The sequence below is a fragment of the Cherax quadricarinatus genome, chromosome 3 (genome assembly GCF_038502225.1).
Source record: "Cherax quadricarinatus isolate ZL_2023a chromosome 3, ASM3850222v1, whole genome shotgun sequence".
NCBI lineage: Eukaryota > Metazoa > Arthropoda > Malacostraca > Decapoda > Parastacidae > Cherax > Cherax quadricarinatus.
The window spans coordinates 77,671,930-77,697,124 of NC_091294.1; the positions used below are offsets into that span (position 1 = coordinate 77,671,930).

At 39.7% G+C, this 25,195-nt stretch overlaps 1 protein-coding gene across 5 annotated transcripts in view; it reads left to right on the forward strand.

Annotated features, from left to right (window-relative positions):
• Window positions 1–25,195, forward strand: part of LOC128704721 (uncharacterized protein CG5902) — a 107,905-nt gene that overhangs the window by 81,637 nt on the left and 1,073 nt on the right. For 4 of the 5 annotated variants that reach the window (XM_070092771.1, XM_070092778.1, XM_053799866.2 and 1 more), the window contains one exon: window positions 13,507–15,654. In XM_070092771.1, coding sequence (XP_069948872.1) covers window positions 13,507–13,587 — 81 coding nt within the window. In that variant the 3' untranslated portion in view covers window positions 13,588–15,654. Of the gene's footprint in view, window positions 1–13,506; window positions 15,655–18,997 lie in introns of those variants that run through there. The other variant, XM_053799870.2, reaches the window with a different exon arrangement.

A 25,195-nucleotide genomic window follows, 5' to 3' on the forward strand; every position in this document is an offset into this window, starting at 1 on the left:
CAAAACTTGTTTACAAAAACAAACAATACAAAAATTTTTTTATTACTATTGTTCTATAATATATATACCAATATACAGTCACTGAACATACTCCTAGAAGTTCTGCAGCTTGTGGAACTCTGTGAAACATGGTGTCATACACAGTGGTGTTTTACACTCTCACACATAAAACATGGTGTCATACACAGTGGTGTTTTACACTCTCACACATAAAACATGGTGTCATACACAGTGGTGTTTTACACTCTTACACATAAAACATGGTGTCATACACAGTGGTGTTTTACACTCCTCAAACATAAAACATGGTGTCATACACAGTGGTGTTTTACACTCCTCAAACATAAAACATGGTGTCATACACAATGGTGTTTTACACTCTCACACATAAAATCAGTGTGTGTGCATTTTTGTTGAATTTTTTTTTTATGTGCAAAGACAAAACACCTCCTCTGAGCAGTTTCTTCAAAGTATTAGCAGGCAGTTGTGTTATGTAGTTATCCTAGGTAAATGGTCGTGTGTCATCATTCCTTCCTAATTTCCTTCATTCCTTTCCTACCTGGAGGCTACCTGGAGGGCATTCCACCTCTCTTCCTACATTCCTTCATCTGTCCTTCATTACTTTTTTCCTTCCTTTCATCTAGTCCTTCCTTCATTCCTGCCTTCCCTTCTTGCTTCTGGTTTCTATAATATATATACACATATATAGTCACTAGATACTTTCATAAAACTCCTATTATCACCCTTCAGCAAGCTTGTCTTGTGTGCAAGTGTGTGGCTTATAATTGTTTTGAGTCAGGAGTCGGCAGCTGTCAAAATGACATATTGTCTCATTAGTCACTCCCCCCTCCCGCCTGTCAAAACAATGGGGTCGGATGCTGCTTCCCTTCCTCCATTCTATCTAATTATCTTTCTCCCTCATTCTATCTCTTTCAATCTGTCTCTCTTTCTCTCTCTCTGTCTATCTCTGTCTCACAGGTACACATAAATACAACTATACATAGTGTAAATTACCTAGGATAACCCAAAAAATCCAGACAAAGTGCTATACTCTGCTTGAAGATGTGAGTAAACGTGATGATGACACAGTCTTGTGGCTCTCTCTGAGACAGAGGTAGACGGATAGACAGGGAGTTTGGCAGACAGACAAATAGACAGACAGACAAATGTTTGTTTGTCGTCATCTTCTCCTCCTCCTCCTCCTCCTCCTCCTCCTCCTCCTCCTCCTCCTCCTCCTCCTCCTTCTCCTTCTCCTCCTCCTCCTCTTCCTCCTCCTCCTTCTCTTCCTCCTCCTCCTCCTTCTCTTCCTCCTCCTCCTCCTCCTCCTCCTCCTCCTCCTTCTCCTCCTCCTCCTGGCTCTTGACAGATGGACAGCTGCCCCCCTCCCTCCACCCTCGTTTACCCTCATCAAAGGTCAGCTCTTATCAGATGTTATCTCCCCTTATCTTGTCACTGTCATGGGGTGAACTGTTTTCATGCCTCAAGGGAACATATTATTACATATTATTATTATTAGGTATTAGGTATTATTATTATTCTTCTTCTTCTTCTTCTTCTTCTTCTTCTTCTTCTTCTTCTTCTTCTTCTTCTTCTTCTTCTTCTTCTTCTTCTTCTTCTTCTTCTTCTTCTTCTTCTTCTTCTTCTTCTTCTTCTTCTTCTTCTTCCTCCACCTTCCACCTTCCACCTTCCTCCTCCTCCCTCCCTCCGTCCTCCTCCTCCCTCCTTCGTCCTCCCTCCCTCCTTCCTCCTCCTCCCTCCCACCTCCTCCCTCCTTATTCCTCCTCCCTCCTTCTTCCTCCTCCCTCCTTCCTCCTCCTCCCTCCTTCCTCCTCCTCCCTCCTTCCTCCTCCCTCCTTCCTTCCTTCCTCCTCCTCTTCTTCCTCCTCCTCTTCTTCCTCCTCCTCTTCTTCCTCCTCCTCTTCCTCCTCCTCCTCTTCTTCCTCCTCCTCTTCCTCCTCCTCCACCTCCTCCATTGCTTTTGGTCTCAAACTCCTCGAAATCATGAAATTGATCTTCAATGACACTTCCATCTGTGTTAGAGCATCACTTGGGAAGAGAAGAGTCCCAGATTTGCAGGGAAGTCACATATTTCTTACCGCTAGACATGCTGAAAAAGGACGACTGAAATGGTATTCCCACAATGCACCACTGGCTCCCCGATTTTTTTTATGTGGTGCACACTGACCATGGAGACCCATTCTCTCACATGTGGGCCTACCAGCTTTCTCCTGCTTGATTTGAAGCCGCTAGAATTTATGCGTATAGATACGTCAAACACGGTATTTAATGCCACTAGGACCAGCTTGAGAGTCACTGGACCTCTGTCGCACAACATATCTGTCCATAGAGACCTGTACCTCCCGTTCTTTTATGACATTCTTAAAGTGTTTCACTACATTGTCAGTGTAATAGTCACCATCACGGCTTGCAATAGCTGTGTGAGGGTGATTTTCATCAAAAAAGGTTTGCACTTTAAGCCACATTGCACACATTTCCTTAATCTTTGAAGTAGGCAACTTCTTCAATTTCTCTATCCCCTCCTCCGAAGCAGTTTCCTCAGGTCTGGCCTCTTGCTGTTGAAGATGATCTAGCAGCTCATCAGTGGTTAGTTCTTCATTGTCCTCCTCCACCAACTCTTCCACATCCTCCCCACTAACCTCCAACCCCAAGGACTTCCCCAATGCCACAATTGATTCCACAACTGGCATAGGCTTCCCAGGGTTAGCCTCAAATCCTTCAAAATCCCTTTTGTCTACACATTCTGGCCACAGTTTCTTCCAAGCAGAGTTCAAGGTCCTGTTAGTCACTTCCTCCCAAGCCTTACCTATAATGTTTACACAATTGAGGATGCTTAAGTGATATCTCCAAAACTCTCTTAGAGTCAATTGAGTTTCTGTGGTCGCTACAAAGCACCTTACAAACATAGCTTTTGTGTAGAGTTTTTTGAAGTTTGCAATGACCTGCTGGTCCATGGGCTGCAGGAGAGGAGTGGTATTAGGAGGCAAAAACTTGACCTTAATGAAGCTCATGTCCCCAGAAAGTCGCTCTGCCACGTCTGAAGGATGACCAGGAGCATTGTCTAATACCAGGAGGCACTTAAGGTCCAATTTATTTTCCAGGAGGTAATTTTTCACAGTGGGGGCAAATGCATGGTGTAACCAGTCGTAGAAAAGATCTCTAGTGCCCCGTGCCTTACTGTTTGCCCTCCACAGCACACACAAATTAGCCTTGAGGACATTGTTTTTCCTGAACACTCTGGGAGTTTCAGAGTGATACACCAATAAAGGCTTCACTTTGCAATCACCACTAGCATTAGCACACATCAACAGAGTACGCCTGTCTTTCATAGGCTTATGTCCTGGGAGTGCCTCTTCCTCCTGAGTAATGTAGGTCCTGCTTGGCATTTTCTTCCAAAACAGGCCTGTTTCGTCACAATTAAACACTTGTTCAGGTTTCAATTCTTCACTGCCTATGTACTCCTTGAATTCCTTCACATATTTTTCAGCTGCTTTTTGGTCCGAACTGGCAGCCTCACCATGCCTTATCATACTATGTATGCCACTACGATTCTTAAATCTCTCAAACCAACCTTTGCTGGCCTTGAATTCACTCACATCACTAGTTGCAGGCATTTTTCTAATTAAATCCTCATGCAACTTCCTAGACTTTTCACATATGATCGCTTGAGAGATGCTATCTCCTGCTATCTGTTTTTCATTTATCCACACCAATAACAGTCTCTTAACATCTTCTATCACTTGCGATCTCAGTTTCAAAAACAAAGTTGCACCTTTGGCAAGAACAGCTTCCTTGATTGCCGTTTTCTTGGCCACAATAGTAGCGATGGTTGATTTGGGTTTTGTGTACAACCTGGCCAGCTGGGAGACACACACTCCACTTTCATACTTAGCAATGATCTCTTTCTTCATCTCCATAGTAATTCTCAACCTTTTTGCTGTAGGGATGGCACTAGAAGTTTTCTTGGGGTCCATGGTGACTTATTTTGCAGGTGCAATCACTTAAAAATGCTGTGATAATATGAAATGTTCTGATTGTATGTTTGGATGCGACCACGGTGGCTGGCTTGTAAACACTGGCACCCACGGGACAAGTGAGGAGTGCTCAGGCCGCAAGTGGACGCGTCTCGAATGGAACGAATCGCGTTGGGCGAGTTTTTTAGCACTAGCCGAGGCAATATGTTTACACTATCATGTATTAAGTGAACAATAGACCTAGGCCTAAAAAAAGGCATATACAGTACACGCGTTACTTACCTTAAAATATTTTCATCCTTAGCTTATAGTGAGTGCTGAATATATTTATTGTAGCAGGTCTGAATAACCTAGGTAGTAGGTTGGTAGACAGCAACCACCCAGGGAGGTACTACCGTCCTGCCAAGTGAGTGTAAAACGGAAACCTGTAATGTTTTACATGATGGTAGGATTGCTGGTGTCCATTTTTCTGTCTCATAAACATGCAAGGTTTCAGGTACGTCTTGCTACTTCTACTTACACTTAGGTCACACTACACATACATGTACAAGCATATATGTATATACACACCCCTCTGGGTTTTCTTCCATTTTTCTTACTAGTTCTTGTTCTTGTTTATTTCCTCTTACCTCCATGGGGAAGTGGAACAGAATTCTTCCTCCGTAAGCCATGCGTGTTGTAAGAGGCGACTAAAATGCTGGGAGCAAGGGGCTAGTAACCTCTTCTCCTGTATATATTACTAAATGTAAAAGGAGAAACTTTCGTTTTTCCTTTTGGGCCACCCCACCTCGGTGGGATACTGCCGGTGTGTTGAAAGAAGAAGAAGAAGGTCTGAATAAATGAAGAATGGGTATAACTGAAAATAGCTGCATTAGGGAAGCACTGTAAAGCAAAGCGCTGTAAAGTGAAGTGCTGTAAAGAGAAGCGCTGTGTAGAAGCAAAGTGCTTTAGAGCAACGCTCTGTAAGGCGAGGCGTCGTAAAGTGGGGCCTGCCTGAATTCACCATTATCATCCCTGATTCAAGTAGATTCCAACACATTCTGATTCATCAGACTAGATGGGAGTACTCACCTAATTGTGGTTGCAGGGGTCGAGACTCAGCTCCTGGCCCCGCCTCTTCACTGACCGCTACTGGGTCCTCCCTCTCCCTGCTTCATGAGCTTTATCATACCTCGTCTTAAAACTATATAGTTCCTGCCTCCTCTACATCGTTTGTCAGACTATTCCACTTCCTAACAACTCTGTGGCTGAAGAAATACTTCCTAATATCCCTTTGACTCATCTGAGTCTTCAGCTTCCAATTGTGACCCCTTGTTTCTGTGTCCTATCTCTGGAACATCCTGTCTCTGTCCACCTTGTCTATTCCACGCAGTATTTTGTATGTCGTTATCATGTCTCCCCTAATCCTCCTGTCCTCCAGTGTCGTCAGTTCGATTTCCCTTAACCTTTCTTCATAGGACATTCCCCTTAGATCTGGAACTAACCTTGTTGCAAACCTTTGCACTTTATCTAATTTCTTGATGTGTTTGATCAGGTGTGGGCTCCATACTGGTGCTGCGTACTCCAGTATGGGCCTGACGTACACAGTGTATAAAGTCTTGAATGATTTCTTACTGAGGTACCGGAACGCTAGGAGTACCACATCCTATTTGATTAGGTCTACAGTTATACATGGCTGTGTAACCACGAATGACAAAAATGTCTGCTGAGCCATTCTCAACCCTGTAAGGGTCTAGACCCCCAATCTGAGACTCATTTACAGGGTCCAAGAATTCCCTCCAAAATTTTTATTTCTTCTTATGAAATGGTAGAGAATCTTTTTTCAAAGGTAATAAAACAAAAAGTATGAAATTTGAGGGAAAATTGATGAAATTACACTATCATGAATTTTGCTATTTCAGTGATATTTACGCATCGGCAATTTTGCTAATTTTTATCCCTATTGTAGACCAATTGCATTGTTACATTGTTCCAGTTGACCAAATTCTTATCTGTTTTGCTAGTATGTCTTCCATTTATTGACTGAGCACAAAAAACAACCCAATCAACTATTTCAGTTACCCAATAAAGTGATTAGAAATTGGTAATTTGGCTAATTTCACACAAATTTCAAAATATTCCAGTTTCAAAATAGGGTCCAGAATAAACAATGTTGGCATTCCTGGCTCTTAAAATAACATTTCCTCTGTTTCTTAGTTATGTTCTCAGGTTTTACACATGAATTCCGTTTTGATTTTTTATTCACACAAAGAATTTTTATTCACACTAAAAAATAGAAGATTTACTGTTATGCAATATTGTAATAATTATATAAATAATATCACTGGTCGATCTGTTATGAATGCATATTAGACTCGCCAGTTTACATGTATTGGACGCTTGATGTGATTTATTTACTCTTGAACATCTGCAAAAAATTGAACATTTCTGTTAATTTGAGCTTAATTTCAAGCTATTTTCAGTCCTAAACCCAGTCAAAATCATCTCTATTTATTTATTTATTTATTTATTTATAATTTGAGCACACTTACAGAGGTACAAAAAAAAAATACAGATAAGAGCAGCATGCCAAAGCCACTTATACTATGCATAGCATTACGGGCTGGCTTAAAATTAACTTAAGATTAACTAAGCAATGATGAAATCAGTGAAAAACATTAATGTAAACTGATTACTATAAAGCACAAGTGAGTATTACAAAGACAGGTCATATGGTTGCATGCATTGTTGTAAATTCAGTAGAATGGAGTATTCTGTTAGGTAGTGAATTTAAAAAATAATAAAGTTAGATTGGGTTTTAGGTTTAACACTTATGTGATATAATTGTGAGAAACATTTAAGATATACAATTTATAAGGTTCAGTTATTCAGTATTTATTTGGTTTTGGGTGAGTAAGTGATCTTTGAGAAGAGACTTGAATTTATAAACAGGTAGTGTTTCTTTTATATTAACAGGTAATGAATTCCAGATTTTAGGGCCTTTTATGTGCATTGAGTTTTTGCATAGCGTGAGATGGACACGAGGAATATCAAAGAGTGATCTGTGCCTTGTGTTATGGTCATGTGTTCTGTTGAGGTTGGCAAGGAGATGTTTGAGGGGAGGGTTAATATCAGAGTTGAGTGTTCTATGTATGTAATAGGTGCAGTAATAAGTATGGATGTTTTGTATGGTGAGTAGGTTGAGTGTATTGAATATTGGTGGAGTGTGCTGCCTGTAGTGAGAATTTGTTATCATTCTAACTGCAGCCTTTTGTTGGGTAATTAGTGGTCTGAGATGGTTACTTGTTGTTGAGCCCCATGCACAAATTCCATAGGTGAGATAGGGGTAAATAAGAGAGTGATATAGGGCCAGGAGGGCTGACTGTGGAACATAGTACCGTATCTTCGATAGTATGCCTACAGTCTTGGAAATTTTCTTAGAAATTTGTTGTATATGTGTATGAAATTTGAGTCTATTATCAAGGTGGATTCCTAAGAATTTTCCCTCTGTTAGCTTTGTGATAGGTGATCCGTTTATCATTATGTTAAGAGGGACATCTGTAGCTCTGTTACCAAACTGAATGAAGTAGGTTTTGTCAATGTTTAGTGTAAGTTTGTTAGTACTCATCCAGGTAGATATTTTCTGTAATTCGGTATTTACAGTATTGGCTAGCGTGACTGGGCTCGGGTGGGAGAAGACGTATGTTGTGTCATCAGCAAATAGTGTGGGTTTGAGTAATTGAGAAGCATTTGGTAGGTCATTTATGTATAGGAGAAAGAGAAGAGGGCCAAGGACACTTCCCTGTGGGACACCAACTGTAATTGGTTGTGCAGAAGAGTTTGCCCCATTTGCGTACACATATTGGCTTCTGTTGCTGAGGTATGACTTGAGGTAGTTGAGGGAGTGCCCTCTTATACCATAGTGTGATAATTTTACGTGGAGCAAGTCATGGTCAACTGTATCAAAAGCTTTACGTAAGTCAATGAAGATCCCCAGTGGGACTTCTTTTTTCTCTATTGCAGTGTATATATGTTCTAGCATGTGTATAATAGCATCATTAGTATTTTTATTAGGCCTGAATCCAAATTGGCAGGGGTTGAGTATGTTTTGGGAGATAAGGTAGGAGTAGATTCGTTTATGAATTAATTTTTCGAAGATTTTTGAGAGAGGGTGTAAGTTGGATATTGGCCTATAGTTATTCAACTCTGTTTGGTCTCCTCCTTTGTGGATCGGGGTGACCCTTGTTATTTTGAGTACTGTAGGGAAGGTGGAGGATTCAATGGATTTGTTAAAGAGTGTTGCAATGATTGGTGATAGCACTTGTGACACTTTTTTGTATATAAAGGGTGGTAAGGTATTTAAATCTCCTGCCTTGTTTTTTAGTGCGTTGATAATAAGGGAGACTTCGTATGGGTTAGTCGGAGCTAGGAACAGTGTGTTCGGGTAGTTGCCGGTGAGGTAGTCATTTGGTGGGGTATCTGAGCTTGGGATTTTATTGGCAAGGTTTTGTCCTATAGTGGAGAAGAAATCATTGAGTCTGTTTGCTGTTTCTGTTGGTGGGAGTTGGGGTTCATCTGATTTTGCTAATTTTATTTCGCTATTTAGTGATATCTTTTTTGTTCCCAGAATTTCTGATAGGGTTTTCCAGGTCTTTTTTATATCACCTCGTAAGTTGGATAATCTGTTCTCATAATACAATTTTTTTGCCCTTCTTATCAGGCTGGTTAGGATTGACGAGTAACGTTTTGTTTGGTCTCTGGTTATGTGACCCATTCTGTACTGTTTTTCATATTGGTGTTTTGTATTTATGGATTTGAGAATGCTGGGTGTTAGCCAGGGACTGTTCAGTCTCTTAGCTGTCATCTGCTTAGTTTTTTTAGGGCAGTGCTTGTTATAGAGGTATTGAGTCTTTTTTAGAAAATTATTAATACATTCGTCAATATCTGTATTGATTTCTAGCTCAGTGTGCCAATCAATGTTTGCTAATGCTGTTGTGAAGTTATTAATGGCTGCCTCATTGTGAAGTCTGAAGGTGACTTTAGTAGTGTCTTGGGGTAATTTACCAAGAGTTGTTATGAGGAAAGTAGGGTAGTGGTCTGTGGTATTATCTGTAATTATGCCTGATTTTAAAGGGGATATGGTGTTGGTCCAGATGTGGTCAAGTAGGGAAACACTAGTCTCTGTAACTCTTGTAGGTTTTGTTACTGTTGGTAGCAACATACAGTTACTCATTGTGTTTGTGAATTCAGTAACGTGTGGGTCCTGGTCTTGCAGGAGATTTATATTGAAGTCACCTGAGAGTAGTAAGTGATCTTTGTTCATGCGTGCATCAGTTATCATACTTCCTAGGTTTTGACTAAATTGGCTAATGTTTGACTGTGGAACTCTGTAGATGTTTATCAATGTGAGAGGTTTTTGTAGGTATTTGGATTTGAATTTGGCTATTATATATTCCCCATGTTCATCTCTTGTGCAAGTATTAGTGATACATTCTAGTTGGTCTGAGTAGTATATGGCTGTGCCACCCCCTTGTTGGTCTGGCCTACAGTTGTGTATGGCTGTGTAACCAGGAATGGTATAGACATCTGTAGTATCAGGCTTTAGCCAGGTTTCAGTTAGTGTAATGATGGACATATTGGCATGTAAGGAATTTAGTAATGCTATGAGGTCATCGTAATGCTTGCTTAAAGATCTGATATTGTAGTTAAAGATAGTTATGTTGTTGTTGGCACTGAGAAGTGCCTTTGATTGTTCTGCAGTGTAGTAATTACAGTAACTGTTTGATTCATTTAAGTCATTAAATAAGAGGTTGGTATCTGGATCAATGCTTGTAATCATAAGATTTGTAGTGAATCTATAGTTAGAATTAAGTATAAAACAAAGTAAATAGTCTTAAGCTAAAAAATAGCACCTGAATTATTTAACAAATGTAAAATAATGAGCTAAGGTATTTTTTTTTTTTTTTTTTTTTTTTTTTAAGCTAAAATAAAGGAGACAATATAAAAGGGACTAGTACAAATAAAGTGATGATCAAATAATGGAGCTTGGGAATATGATAGTAGGTAGTACTATAAAATAAATGAGCTTTGGAATATAATGCCAAAATTGTGAACTTGTTCTACTTTAGCACCTGAGAATAGCACCTTGATTATTTTAACAATTGTGAATGTATAAGCTAGGGTAGTTATATAAAGCTAAAATAAAGGAGAAAATATATAAGGGACTAAAATTAAGTAATGGTAAACAAAGTTAAATGGACAGATGGTCACTATGAAATAATATTGGTTTAGGAGTAAGATCTGATTTGTAATATTAGATAAATTGAGCAGTTTATTGCACAATAAAAGTAAAAAAAAAATGAGGTAGTTGGTACTAGCTAGCAAAAGATAGTTTTGGTACTTGCAAAAAAGTAATTGGAATATACACTAATTGAATATACAATGTAAAGTGACTAAAAAAACAAGTAGTTCTGTAATATATTTTTCGTTCTGTCAAATGAGACCAAGAAACTGTGAATACAACCATAAAAACAATACGAAAATACACCACAAAATAGCTGTTTTAAACCAAAAACAAGGTCACAGGTTTTTTCTTATGCACTGCATGCTTCAGGATTTTTTTTTATATGGTGCACACCTACTGCATAGACCCATTCTCTCATATCTAGGCCCAAAATTACCACTCACAGCTTATCTGAGTGAAGTGAGCTTATGCCATAGAACAACGGCACTGACCCTGACTTTGAACCCATAGAACAACGGCACTGACCCTGACTTTGAACCCATAGAACAACGGCACTGACCCTGACTTTGAACCCATAGAACAACGGCACTGACCCTGACTTTGAACCCATAGAACAACGGCACTGACCCTGACTTTGAACCCATAGAACAACGGCACTGACCCTGACTTTGAACCCATAGAACAACGGCACTGACCCTGACTTTGAACCCATAGAACAACGGCACTGACCCTGACTTTGAACCCATAGAACAACGGCACTGACCCTGACTTTGAACCCATAGAACAACGGCACTGACCCTGACTTTGAACCCATAGAACAACGGCACTGACTCAGAAAGGGTTAAGATGGGTTTTGCTAAAAATAATGCTACACATGTCAATATTTAGAGAAGTGATAGGAGGTCATTGTTTACTCAGTGATCTAACAATATAACTGTTATATTGTAACAATATAACTGTTATATTGTAACAATATTTATTATTTTTTTTTTTATTATCACACCGGCCGATTCCCACCAAGGCAGAGTGGCCCGAAAAAGAAAAACTTTCACCATCATTCACTCCATCACTGTCTTGCCAGAAGGGTGCTTTACACTACAGTTTTTAAACTGCAACATTAACACCCCTCCTTCAGAGTGCAGGCACTGTACTTCCCATCTCCAGGACTCAAGTCCGGCCTGCCGGTTTCCCTGTTATATTGTAGCATTATAACTGAGAACAGTTCTTGCTGTATAATATTTGAAAAATATTTTCTGTCTTGTTATTGTAGTTTAACCCTTCCAGTGTTGGTCCCGTAATATTACGGCTTGAGAGCCAATGTTGGTCACGTAATACTATGCCAAAATTCTAGCTCCTTCAAATCTGGTGGAATAAAGCTAGTAGGCCTACATATGAAAGAATGAGTCTGCGTGGTCAGTGTGCGCAGTATAAAAAAATCCTGCAGCACACAGTGCATAATGAGAAAAAAAACTGACCATGTCTTGGTTTAAAACAGTGACTTTGTGGTGTATTTTTGTATGGTATTTATGGTTGTATTCTCATTTTCTTGGTCTCATTTGGTAGAATGGAAGATATATTACAGAAATGGAGATGATTTTGGTTGGTTTCATGATGAAAAGTACCTTGAAATTGAGTTCAAAGTAGCAGAAATGTTCGATTTTTGCCGATGTTCAAGAGTAAACTGTCCAATACATGTCCAACTGGTAAGTAAGACACATAGGCAACAGTTAGGAATCTTTAATCCAAAACATTTTGCCTACACAGTAGGCAAAATGGTGCAAACATAGATCTATGTTTGGAGCGCTAGTGGTGCAAACGTAGATCTACGTTCAGAGCGCTAGCGGTGCAAACGTAGATCTATGTTCGGAACGCTAGCGGTGCAAACGTAGATTTAAGTTCGGAACGCTAGCAGTGCAAACGTAGATCTACGTTCGGAGCGCTAGCGGTGCAAATGTAAATCTACGTTTGGACAGTTGAAGGGTTAAGGAACAGGGGTCTCGGCACTGAAAGGGTTAACAAAGAGATCAATATCAGGAGCAATATCTCCAGAGGTCTATTTTAGGCAGAATGCTGCTAGGAGAATTTATAATTATGAAAAATAGAAGTACCATAGGTCTATTTTAGGCAGAATGCTAGTAGGAGAATTTACAGTTATGAAAAATAGTACCACAGGCCTATTTTAGGCAGAAGACTGCTAGGAGGATATATGTACTAGTAATAGGTAAACAGTGAATAAAACTCTCATAGTACTTAAAAAAAAGGTGTTAACTATGTAAATAACTGATCTTGTTAATACAGATAATATTTAAAGTTAAAAATTAACTATTTGTTAATAATAATATATCTATAAGTACATTTAGGGCTCACTTACACCAATTATGTTAATAATAATTATCTTTATTTCTACAAATACAATTAGGCCTAGTTGACATCAGTTACATACTACCATAAAGATAATACACTATTAAATATTAACCCTTAAACTGTCCAAACGTAGATCTACTTTTTTTTTTTACATAATGTAAAATCGAACGTAGATCTACGTTCAGAGCGCTACGCGTGCGAACGTAGATCTACGTTCAGAGCTCTACGCGTGCGAACGTAGATCTACGTTCAGAGCTCTACGCGTGCGAACGTAGATCTACGTTCAGAGCTCTACGCGTGCGAACGTAGATCTACGTTCAGAGCTCTACGCGTGTGAACGTGGATCTACATTTGAACAGTTTAAAGGTTAAGACTAATATCGTAATGTTAGTGTCTTAGGCTTCTTTAATAATTTTAATGTCATTTAATGATTGAAACCTACCTGTATTACTACCTAGGCCTAAGTTAAGGTTTTGTTAAGGATATTGTACGTTCCTAGACATGCAGCCTAAAATATCACAATATAGGCCTACCTGGCTAATATAGTGCTTTTTGATTATATCCTTTTTCTTTTTTTCATGCTTGTCTTGTTCTTAAGACAATTTTTGGAAATTTTCAAAATTTTTATGAACATTTTTTACTTCTGCATTATTTCTTCGGTCTAGTGCTATTGTGTGCTTAGTAAATGATAGTGTAATAGTATTTTTAGGCTTTTATATGCCTGGCAAATGAAAAAAAAGGCTGTGATAGGCTTTAAGACAGCAATTTGGGAGCTAACGAACTGTATTAGCCTAGTAGGCCTGTTTATAAGCCTTAAGCTGGGATTTTTTTAGGTCTAGATAAATTTCCACACTGTGCCACATAATACTTGTTGAGAGTGATGTTTCTCACTCTGTGTTCCTCATTAATGCCTCTGTGTCTCATCAGGGCTACAGCAAGAACAGATATAGATATGAAAATGGCGACAGTGGTAAAAATGGAAGTTCTGCCGGCTTGCAGTTGAGCTAGAGTGGTCAACGGCCACTGTGTTATGTTCCAGTGGATGGACATTGTTGCATGTCAGTGGACACACAATGTGTTACATGCCAGTGGATGGACACTGTTGTATGTCAGCAGACACACAGTGTTGTATGTCAGCAGACACACACTATGTTACATGCCAGTGGACACACACTGTATTGTATGTCAGTTGACACACATTGTGTTACATGTCAGTGAACACACACTGTGTTACATGCCAGTGGATGGACACTGTTGTATGTCAGTGGACACACTGTTGTATGTCAGCAGACACACTGTTGTATGTCAGCAGACACACTGTTGTATGTCAGCAGACACACTGTTGTATGTCAGTGGACACATTGTTGTATGTCAGCGGACACACTGTTGTATGTCAGCGGACACACTGTTGTATGTCAGCTGACACACTGTTGTATGTCAGCGGACACTGTTGTATGTCAGCGGACACACTGTTGTATGTCAGCGGAGACACTGTTGTATGTCAGCGGAGACACTGTTGTATGTCAGCGGACACACATCGTATTGTATGTCAGTAGACATACACTGTGTTGCATATCAGCTGGAAGATATACAGTGTACATTAATATTTATACAGTGGACCCCCGGTTAACGATATTTTTTCACTCCATAAGTATGTTCAGGTGCCAGTACTGACCGAATTTATTCCCATAAGGAATATTGTGAAGTAGATTAGTCCATTTCAGACCCCCAAACATACACGTACAAACACTTACATAATTGGTCGCATTCGGAGGTAATCGTTATGCGGGGGTCCACTGTACTCATGTATACAGTGTCACCTGCTGTAAGATATACATGCAGCTATACAATAAATTCTTGAATAATGTCATTTCGTTACAAAAACCGGAAAAAAATGGATTCCAAACTGGGGCCACTATGTGGAGACGAAATAAAAATTTGTAAAATAGAATAGTATCCCTGTATCCATGGATTCGGTTTCTGTGGTTTCAGTTATCCACGGTTTATACTGGCCTGAAAATAAGCGTTAATTTTGCTTAATAATAATGGCCACAAAGCACAATAGTAGTGATGATGACAGTTGTTCAAAGTCTTAGAGAAGCTGTAAAGTGCTTCCCATCAATGAAAAATGACTAATTCTCCACTTATTGTGCCTAATTTATCAGTTACACTTTGTCATAAATATGTATGTAAATGAAAAATGATTTATATATAGTGTTTGCTACTATCCAAGGGTTCTGGCATCCATGGTAGTTCTTGGAAGGTGTCCCCCAGGGATACGGGGGGACTACTGTATACAGTAATCTCTCAAATCCACGACAATAAACTTTACAAAAGTGTTCAACAAGTCCACCACATTTGTCATTGTTTTTGAAATGCCTGGTGATAGGAGGTGCATCTTACAATTTTCGCTTTACATATATTCCTTGATTTAACCCTGTTGCAACAAGTGCTCAAGGTGCATCGTGCACCTTCACGTCTGTAGCCACACACAAACAGAAAAAGGTGTGACATCAGCTAAAAAACTAGAAACTTTAAAGAGGCTTAATGATGGACGGTGACGCATCTTGTTTACATCAATTAGCCTCTGGTGAAATTGATTTTGTTATAAGTCGTTCTGCTTAAAGTTGCATTTTCCGAATGAAGAATTTACTTCATTCACATAGTGTCACCTGATGTAAGGCACACTGACTCTTGCCTTCATTTGAAAACCAAAATTCATTCAAAATGCCATGATTCAAATTGAATCTGATGACCAGGAAGGGGGAATGGTTTTTCAAAGTGAATTAGACATCAGCACTGAATTTCAAAATGATTTTGAAGGCCGGAAATTGACCAGTGGCTAAGAGTCGCAGAATTTTGAGGAATCTCTGATTTTTGAAAGATGGATGCCCTTATTCTTGAGGATTAAATAATAATAATTGTGAAAAATACTTATGGAAATTTCAGACCACCAACACTGTATAATGATAATGATATTAATAATAATAATAGTAATAATAATAATGCTTATGGGCATAGCATTTAGTGATGATGATTATAATTGTGAAAAATATGAAAATTTCAGACAACCAACACCACATAATAATAATAATAATAATAATAATAATAATAATAATAATAATAATAATAATAATAATAATAATAATTTTGTATTTTGTAATTCCTTAGTGCCTGTTCTATTTTTTTTTTTTTCAAAAAAATACACCATTGCTGGTACATTAAACCACAAATACAGCAATTGTGTATATAATACTAATTTGTATTTTCGAGGGCTTTTGTATGATGGTTGTCTGTGTGTATTAAAGAGTATTGAAATGATTCCTGGTTCTATTGTGTTCAGAACAAATCTTACACCTGTACACATACACGTACACTCATATGCATGCGCACACACACACACACATACAAAGATTGAAGAAGTGGGGCTGGGAGCTATGACTCAACCTCTGCAACAGCAACTAAGTACACACAATCACTCGATCTCACTGATTATTTAGGTAGGGTCCCAGGAGGCTGGTTAAATATCTTGGGTTCAGTCCCCGGCTGGTCGCAGTATATACGTATGTGTGCGTGTGAAATATAATGGCAGATGGGTGATATAAACGCAAGACAAGCCATGGGGGATGGAAATCTTCAGCTCAGGAACTTTCACAGTTCTGGTGCATCATCAGGAGCTATGCCGTGTCACAAGAGTTGCAGTGGGTAGATTGATGGGAAGTTTTCTCAGCAGAAAGGTAGTGCATTGACGCTGGCCAGCTCTTATGTGCACTCTTATTATAGTGCACATGCGAGGTGATATCTCAGCCTTATAAGTCTTCTGGTTGCCTATTTTTTATTATATCATCTATCCACCAAAAACTCAGTGGTTTTGTAAGGTGGGGAAGTAGTCGACTTTTAATTTAGCAGATTTTCTGGGGTTTAATCCGCTAGGTCAGTTGTTTTTAGCAGCCTCCATCTGTTGGATGCAGAATTGTCTATTGGCGATGCGGTCACGGCAGATCAGTCCCCATCCACCGCAGTCTCCACAATCGACCACCTGCTCCCCCTCTATCATCTGCCGAATTGATTGTTTGAGAGTACGATCTATTGGAAAATTAAGGAATTGATATCAGCTTTCTGATAAACTGATGCAATTTTTGGGATAAATACGATTGAACGAGTTCAACCCAAATTGAACATCGGGCAGAAAGGCTTTCATAGCACATGCTGTTCAATTAACGATTTATTGTTTTTCAATTACATTTAACAAAATCACATTACATAGAGGAGCTTTATAAAACTGCTTTACAAGAACTTGGTTGGTCAAAATTTGACAAGATTAGGCCTTGTAAAGTTCCACACATCTAGAATGTGATTAAAGTTCTTTGGTGTGAAGTTCATGAAGCTGTTCGTTCTTAAGTTTTGATCGAATCTTGTCAAAACGCTATAAGGGCAGTGCCCCATCTATAAGGGCAGTGCCCCATCTTGATGGGACGATCTTTCTCAGAGGAATTAGAGCTTTCGTCTGCTTTGGATCAGTCATGACCACCCGTTCCCCTGGTTGCTGTATGACCCCTGAGGTTTTAACTCTTTCCCATAATACTAATAATACTACTACTAACAGTGATATTACTACAGTAAGTCCTCGACTTAAACACTTTAAGAATCTTCTGTATAGTGTATAATATCATTATAGCATTGTGTATAATATCATTATATCATTGTGATTAATATTATTATACACAATTCAGGAGGTCCCCAATGTGTTTGTAAGTTGAAGACTTCCTGTATTATGAACATTATATATAATACAAAAGATTCTCAACATGGTAAATTCGAAGACTTCCTACATGATATTTGTCCACTCGTACAAATGCTCAAGGCTACACAAACGTGCTTTTAAAAACCGAACTTAGGCTCCTGTGGAACTTGGGTGTGTTCAGAGAGCAAACTTCCTCAAATTGTCTACAAGTTGCAAAACTTGGCAAGCAGTGGGCCTTAAGTTGCAGTGCCAGGAGGGCAACATGTCTGCAACTTAACTTGATGCTTGGTTAATTTACTTAGCCACTGTGTGTATATTTTATTTTACAGTCAATTCTCATGTAAAATTCTCCTCTATATAGTGTAAATTTTTTGTAAATACAGTTGGAAAACTACAGGTGGTCCTCGACTTATGATGGAGTTACATTCTGATGAATGCATCACAAGTCGAAAATGTTGCATGTCAAATGTGATTATGTAACTGCTGTCAGTGAATAAGTCAATAAACAAATAACTAGTGTAATTAAATAAATACCAGTATTGAAAAGTCAGGAAATGAATAAAAGTTAGGGACTTGCCGCCTTCATGCTGGATAATTATCTTATGTTTCATCTCCAAAGTTATTGTTGCTGCACCATTGTAAAGTTGAAATATTGTAAGTCAAACCAACGTAAAGTTGAAATATTGTAAGTTGAAGCAACGTAAAGTTGAAATATTGTAAGTCAAACCATCGTAAAGTTGAAATATTGTAAGTCAAACCAACGTAAAGTTGAAATATTGTAAGTCAAACCATCGTAAAGTTGAAATATTGTAAGTCAAACCAGCGTAAAGTTGAAATATTGTAAGTCAAACCAACGTAAAGTTGAAATATTGTAAGTTGAAGTAACGTAAAGTTGAAATATTGTAAGTCAAACCATCGTAAAGTTGAAATATTGTAAGTCAAACCATCGTAAAGTTGAAATATTGTAAGTCAAACCATCGTAAAGTTGAAATATTGTAAGTCAAACCATCGTAAAGTTGAAATATTGTAAGTCAAACCATCGTAAAGTTGAAATATTGTAAGTCAAACCATCGTAAAGTTGAAATATTGTAAGTCAAACCATCGTAAAGTTGAAATATTGTAAGTCAAACTATCATAAAGTTGAAATATTGTAAGTCAAACCATCGTAAAGTTGAAATACTATAAGTCGAACCATCGTAAAGTTGAAATGCAGTAAGTCGAACCATCATAAAGCAAGGAGCATCTGTACATTGAAAATTGAACAATATGCGGAAAGGTGTTCATAGTATTTGCTGTTCAGTGTTGGCTAAACTGTCATTTTTTTTTTAGTTACATTTACCCAAAAAATGACCATATATATAGAGGAGCTTTATAAGAGAACTGACTGTATATAGTGGAGCTTTATAAGAGAACTGACTGTATATAGTGGAGCTTTAAAAGAGAACTGACTGTATTTAGTGGAACTTTAAAAGAGAACTGACTGTATATAGTGGAACTATATAAGAGAACTGACTGTATATAGAGGAACTTTATAAAAGAACTGTATATAGAGGATCTTTATAAGTGAAGTGACTGTATATAAAGGAGCTTTATAAGTGAAGTGACTGTAATTAAGGTATAAATGTTGACAATATAAAAGGGTTAAGTTTTCCCACCATTGTACTGTTGTTTCAGGACTACATGAGCTACTGGAGAAACCGGCGCTGCTAGCATTCGCTGAACCTTAGGGATGCAAGATGCTGTGGGAGTGTTGATGCTGTGGGTGGCGTAGGTCGCGGCGCGGCGCTCTCCCGCGGTGGCGACATTTGTGGCACGTCTGAGGTCCACAGACATCCCGGCCACCAGTATTCTCAGGCTGCTTTTCATCAGTATCATCCTGGCAACCAGATAACTCATCACAATTGTTCTCATCACGTTATTGCTCACAACAATCATCTGCTCTACCATCATCACAATCCCCGGTCACCGTCGCCACTCCATCTGCAGCATTACTCCATTCGTGGCAGCAGTAGCAGCAGCAGCAGCAGCATTAACAGCAGTGGTAGGGCCTCTGCTACCATCACCACCACAACCACCAACACCAACACTCCCCCACTGGGGTATGACTCAGCGGGTAACTCAGGTCTGGGTGCATCTCTCTTGTGTGTCACCACCTCAGGTCATAATGACTTCGCTCTGTGTGGCGGCCCTCCAGCCCAGGAGCTAGCCCTGATGAATCACGGAGGTTGTCCTGCTTGGTGTTCACATCACGGAGGAGCACCGGAGGGGGATGGATGCTTGGACGGCTTGCGCCGGGCATCCAACAGGCTGGCAGATTTTCTAAGAGGGCTTTTTAATTCTTGATGGTTGTTTTTAATTATTTTAGCATATTATTTGTTAAACATCGAGTGTCGTTCATCTTAAGTTTGGTCCAGAACTTAATTTGCTACTTTTATAAGAATTTTGTACGGATCCAGGTCATTCCATTGGTCCTGGGAATAATTTCTAAGATAAAACTTGTATTCATTTGCCCACACAAAGAAGAGAGTTGTTATATCATCTCATGCCTGATCGGAAATCAAATCTTCATGCTCAAAATCACAATGGGCTGAACAGTAGAAGGAACCAGTGGTACTGGGAATGAACATAGTGTAGTGGATAATTACAGTGAACTGGGAAGTACAGTGCCTGTGCTCTGGAGGTGTGGAGATATGTTGCAGTTTTTGAACTGTAGTGTAGACATGCCTCTGGCAAGACAGTGATGGAGTGAGTGACAATGAAAGTGTTTCTTCATTTTCGGGTTGCCCTGCCTCGGTGGGAGATGCCTGATGTGTTAATTAAAAAATTGGTGGATCTGTGGTTCAAATGAGAATGTGGGTATGAAGCCATGAACAGTGGCCCCCTCTAGCGCTCCTGAAACAACCAAACGAGCGTGTGGAGTATGGAAAAGTGGTCAGCTCGTTTGGACACCAAACACGTGTGCTTAAACATCAGTGGTGATTGTAACTACCAGTTTTTCATTCTTTTTTTTTTATATAGAAAATGTTTGCTAAGCAAGTCACCAAGCCCTGGGCTGGCCTTTCCGCTCCCGTCCGCATGTGTTGTGATCAATAGGGCTTTGTTCTAGCCCGACCCCACACCAGTCTTTCACATCAGCGGCAGACAAAACTCTAGACCAGTTTGATGAGGCTCCTCTCTAAACCCATTCAAAAAACTACATTGAACTACAAGTAGTTACCAAACAAGAATATTTTTTTCCTTAATAGTCTATCATGAAAGCAAATCAATCAGTATTTGTGCTTGATGAATATGTGAATCAACAAAGGTACTCGTCATACTCATCACCCAATGAGGTTTGTTCGCCGCTAAAATTTTGTATCAGACTGCCTAGTCGTGAGGACGGCAATTTGCCGCTCATCTGTTACTTACTACTGAACGATCTCATGTACAGTGTTGTTACAGGAGAGAACTTATTTAACACACGTTTTGTAAAAATAGTTTTCAAATGGTGGGAATAGTTCGGCAGTGAGAACAAGTGGTCAAAATAGTCGCCGACTATCCCGCCGCACTTTGTATTGCGAACGCCTCCTCCTCAACTTGGCAAGGAAATATCGTAACTTACCAAGTGTATCTCAGTGATATGATGTGATAGTTATACCAAAGGTGACTTGAAACCATTGTCAGTTGTGCAGAGGTGCCAAGAACTATGACAAAGGCTCCATTCTCACCTGTTCTCTGAGAGTGTCGCCAGCACCTCAGTACTTTTATGATTTTGAAGAATGTAAATGTAGAGCATCATGTGGAGAGTAACATTCCTGAATGTAATTGATTTTGTTCTGTACAGCGGATCATTGGCAACCCGGCGCTCAAATTAATCCAGTTGGTACCATGAACCAGATGAGGTGTTCAACTTGATTCAGTTGGTACATCGAATCGGATGATGTGTTCACCATCCGGTTGGAACATTGAACCAGATGAGGTGTTCACTGTCATCCGGTTGGTACATCGAACTGGATGAAGTGTTCAGCTTCATCCGGTGGTCAGGGTTGATGTATTGACCTGGTTGGATACACATTAATGTGCACTTGATGAGGTAATCTAGTGTCATTGTGCACCTGTTCTTCCATGTTGATGGTGCACCTGTCCTTCCTCCTTGCTTAGGGTGCACCTGTCCTTCCTCCTTGCTTAGGGTGCACCTGTCCTTCCTCCTTGCCTAGGGTGCACCTGTCCTTCCTCCTTGCTTAGGGTGCACCTGTCCTTCCTCCTTGCTTAGGGTGCACCTGTCCTTCCTCCTTGCTTAGGGTGCACCTGTCCCTCCTTGCTTAGGGTGCACCTGTCCTTCCTCCTTGCCTAGGGTGCACCTGTCCTCCTTGCCTAGGGTGCACCTGCCTTCCTCCTTGCCTAGGGTGCACCTGCCTTCCTCCTTGCCTAGGGTGCACCTGTCCTCCTTGCCTAGGGTGCACCTGCCTTCCTCCTTGCCTAGGGTGCACCTGCCTTCCTCCTTGCCTAGGGTGCACCTGTCCTTCCTCCTTGCCTAGGGTGCACCTACCCTCCTTGCCTAGGGTGCACTTGCCTTCCTCCTTGCCTAGGGTGCACCTGCCCTCCTTGCCTAGGGTGCACCTGCCTTCCTCCTTGCCTACTGTGCACCTGCCCTCCTTGCCTAGGGTGCATCTGCCTTCCTCCTTGCCTAGGGTGCACCTGCCTTCCTCCTTGCCTAGGGTGCACCTGTCTTCCTCCTTGCCTAGGGTGCACCTGCCTTCCTCTTTACCTAGGGTGCACCTGCCCATTGCTTAGGGTGCACCTGTCCTTCCTCCTTGCCTAGGGTGTACCTGCCTTCCTCTTTACCTAGGGTGCACCTGTCCTTCCTCTTTACCTAGGGTGCACCTGCCCTCCTTGCCTAGGGTGCACCTGTCCTTCCTCTTTACCTAGGGTGCACCTGCCCTCCTTGCCTAGGGTGCACCTGTCCTTCCTCTTTACCTAGGGTGCACCTGCCCTCCTTGCCTAGGGTGCACCTGCCTTCCTCCATGCCAAGAGTGCATCGAGAGCGCCGGGTAGTGGAGGTGCACTATACATCAATCCACTCCTCCCTACACAAACATCTGCCACAATACAACAACTACATTACACAACAAAGCGGAAGAGTTCCGCCATCCATTCAATTTTCTGCTCTCGGTTCGAAACGAATAATTGTTGGGGGAGTTAAGGTACTTAACGAGAAGTATAAATTGTTACATCACTAGAAAATTGATGATTGAAGAATTGGTTGAATATATTTGTGAAATGTATTAACAGGAAAATTTCAACATGTAAAAATCAATTTTTTGAAAATTTCCAATTTTTTTATTTTTGGAAATTTTCAAAGTTGTTACATCTCCAGAAAATTGTTAATTGAGGGAAAAAATTGATTGAATACATTTGTATAATGTATTAATGGGAATTTACAGAACATGGAAAAATTGATTTTTGTTTTTTTTTAATATTTCAATTTTCCAAACTTTTGGAAATTTTCAAAATTGTTGTCTCCAGAAAATGGTTGAAGACGAAAATTAAATATATTTGTAAAATGCATTAATGGGGAAATTTCACTATGGAAAAAATCAATTTTTTAATTTTTGGATTTTTTTTTTGAGGGGGGGGGGGAGTTTTGGTACTTAATAAGAAATTGATCAATTGTTCCGTTGCTGGAAAATTGTGGATTGAGGGAGAAGTTGATCGTGCTTCAACTTGTGAGGTGCATTTGACGGGAGAGCTCTAAACCTGTAGGGGTCGGGTGTGATTGGGATTGATTCAAAGGGAAGGGGTAGGGCAGCTCCAGGTCTCTGGATCAAGAGACTCTTGGCACCTGTTGTGGGTCACAGTTCTCATGTAAAGCTTTTTAAAGTTCAGTTTTTGTAAGTATGATTAAAGCTCTATGAATGTAATATACAGCTCTATAAAGTCATTTTTCTCTTTTATATGATTGAAAAAGTTCATGTGTAAAGCTCTGTAAAATTAACTTTTCTTTTAATATGAAAAAAGCTCCCTTATGAAGCTCTATAAAGTTCAATTTTCTCTGTAACTATGAAAAGCTCCCTTATAAAGCTCTATAAAGTTCAATTTTCTCTGTAACTATGAAAAAGCTCCCTTATAAAGCTCTATAAAGTTCAATTTTCTCTGTAACTATGAAAAAGCTCCCTTGAAAAACACTATAAAGTTCAATTTTCTCTGAAAAAGCTCACTTATAAAGCTCCATAAAGTTCACTTTTCTCTGTAACTATGAAAAAGTTCACCCAGAATTGAACATCAGGTGGTAAGGTCTTCAAAGTTCATTCATAATATAAAACAGCTTTATGAGACAGCTGGTTTTATTTCAGTTTTTTAAAGCTACAAGGGATTTTGATCCAAGGAATCGGACCGTGTTCCGTTGAATCGATGTCATGTACAAGGGATTGGATCTCATTCCGTTGAATCGATGTCATATACAAGGGATTGGATCTCGTTCCATTGAATCGATGTCATATACAAGGGATTGGATCTCATTCCGTTGAATCGATGTCATATACAAGGGATTGGATCTCATTCCATTGAATCGGTCATATACAAGGGATTGGATCTCATTCCATTGAATTGATGTCATATACAAGGGATTGGATCTCGTTCCATTGAATCGATGTCATATACAAGGGATTGGATCTCATTCCATTGAATCGATGTCATATACAAGGGATTGGATCTCGTTCCATTGAATCGATGTCATATACAAGGGATTGGATCTCATTCCATTGAATCGATGTCATATACAAGGGATTGGATCTCGTTCCATTGAATCGATGTCATATACAAGGGATTGGATCTCGTTCCATTGAATCGATGTCATATACAAGGGATTGGATCTCATTCCGTTGAATCGATGTCATATACAAGGGATTGGATCTCATTCCATTGAATCGGTCATATACAAGGGATTGGATCTCATTCCATTGAATTGATGTCATATACAAGGGATTGGATCTCGTTCCATTGAATCGATGTCATATACAAGGGATTGGATCTCATTCCATTGAATCGATGTCATATACAAGGGATTGGATCTCGTTCCATTGAATCGATGTCATATACAAGGGATTGGATCTCATTCCATTGAATCGATGTCATATACAAGGGATTGGATCTCGTTCCATTGAATCGATGTCATATACAAGGGATTGGATCTCATTCCATTGAATCGATGTCATATACAAGGGATTGGATCTCATTCCATTGAATTGATGTCATATACAAGGGATTGGATCTCATTCCATTGAATCGATGTCATGTACAAGGGATTGGATCTCGTTCCATTGAATCGATGTCATATACAAGGGATTGGATCTCGTTCCATTGAATTGATGTCATATACAAGGGATTGGATCTCATTCCATTGAATCGGTCATATACAAGGGATTGGATCTCATTCCATTGAATTGATGTCATATACAAGGGATTGGATCTCGTTCCATTGAATCGATGTCATATACAAGGGATTGGATCTCATTCCATTGAATCGATGTCATATACAAGGGATTGGATCTCGTTTCATTGAATTGATGTCATATACAAGGGATTGGATCTCGTTCCATTGAATCGATGTCATATACAAGGGATTGGATCTCGTTCCATTGAATTGATGTCATATACAGTGGAACCTCGTTTTTTGGCCATAATCCATTCCAGAAGGTCGGCCTAAATTCAAAGCAATATTTCCCATAAGAATTAATGTAAATACAATTAATCTAGCACTCGAACACCACTCTCATATTTTTCAATAAGTTCTTTCTTAAATTCCATCGTGTTTCTTACTTTCTTTACCAAAGGGCTGGCACTGAACTTTCTTTGGGCGCCATGGCGGCTTATTTCACAATCTCACTTGATGAA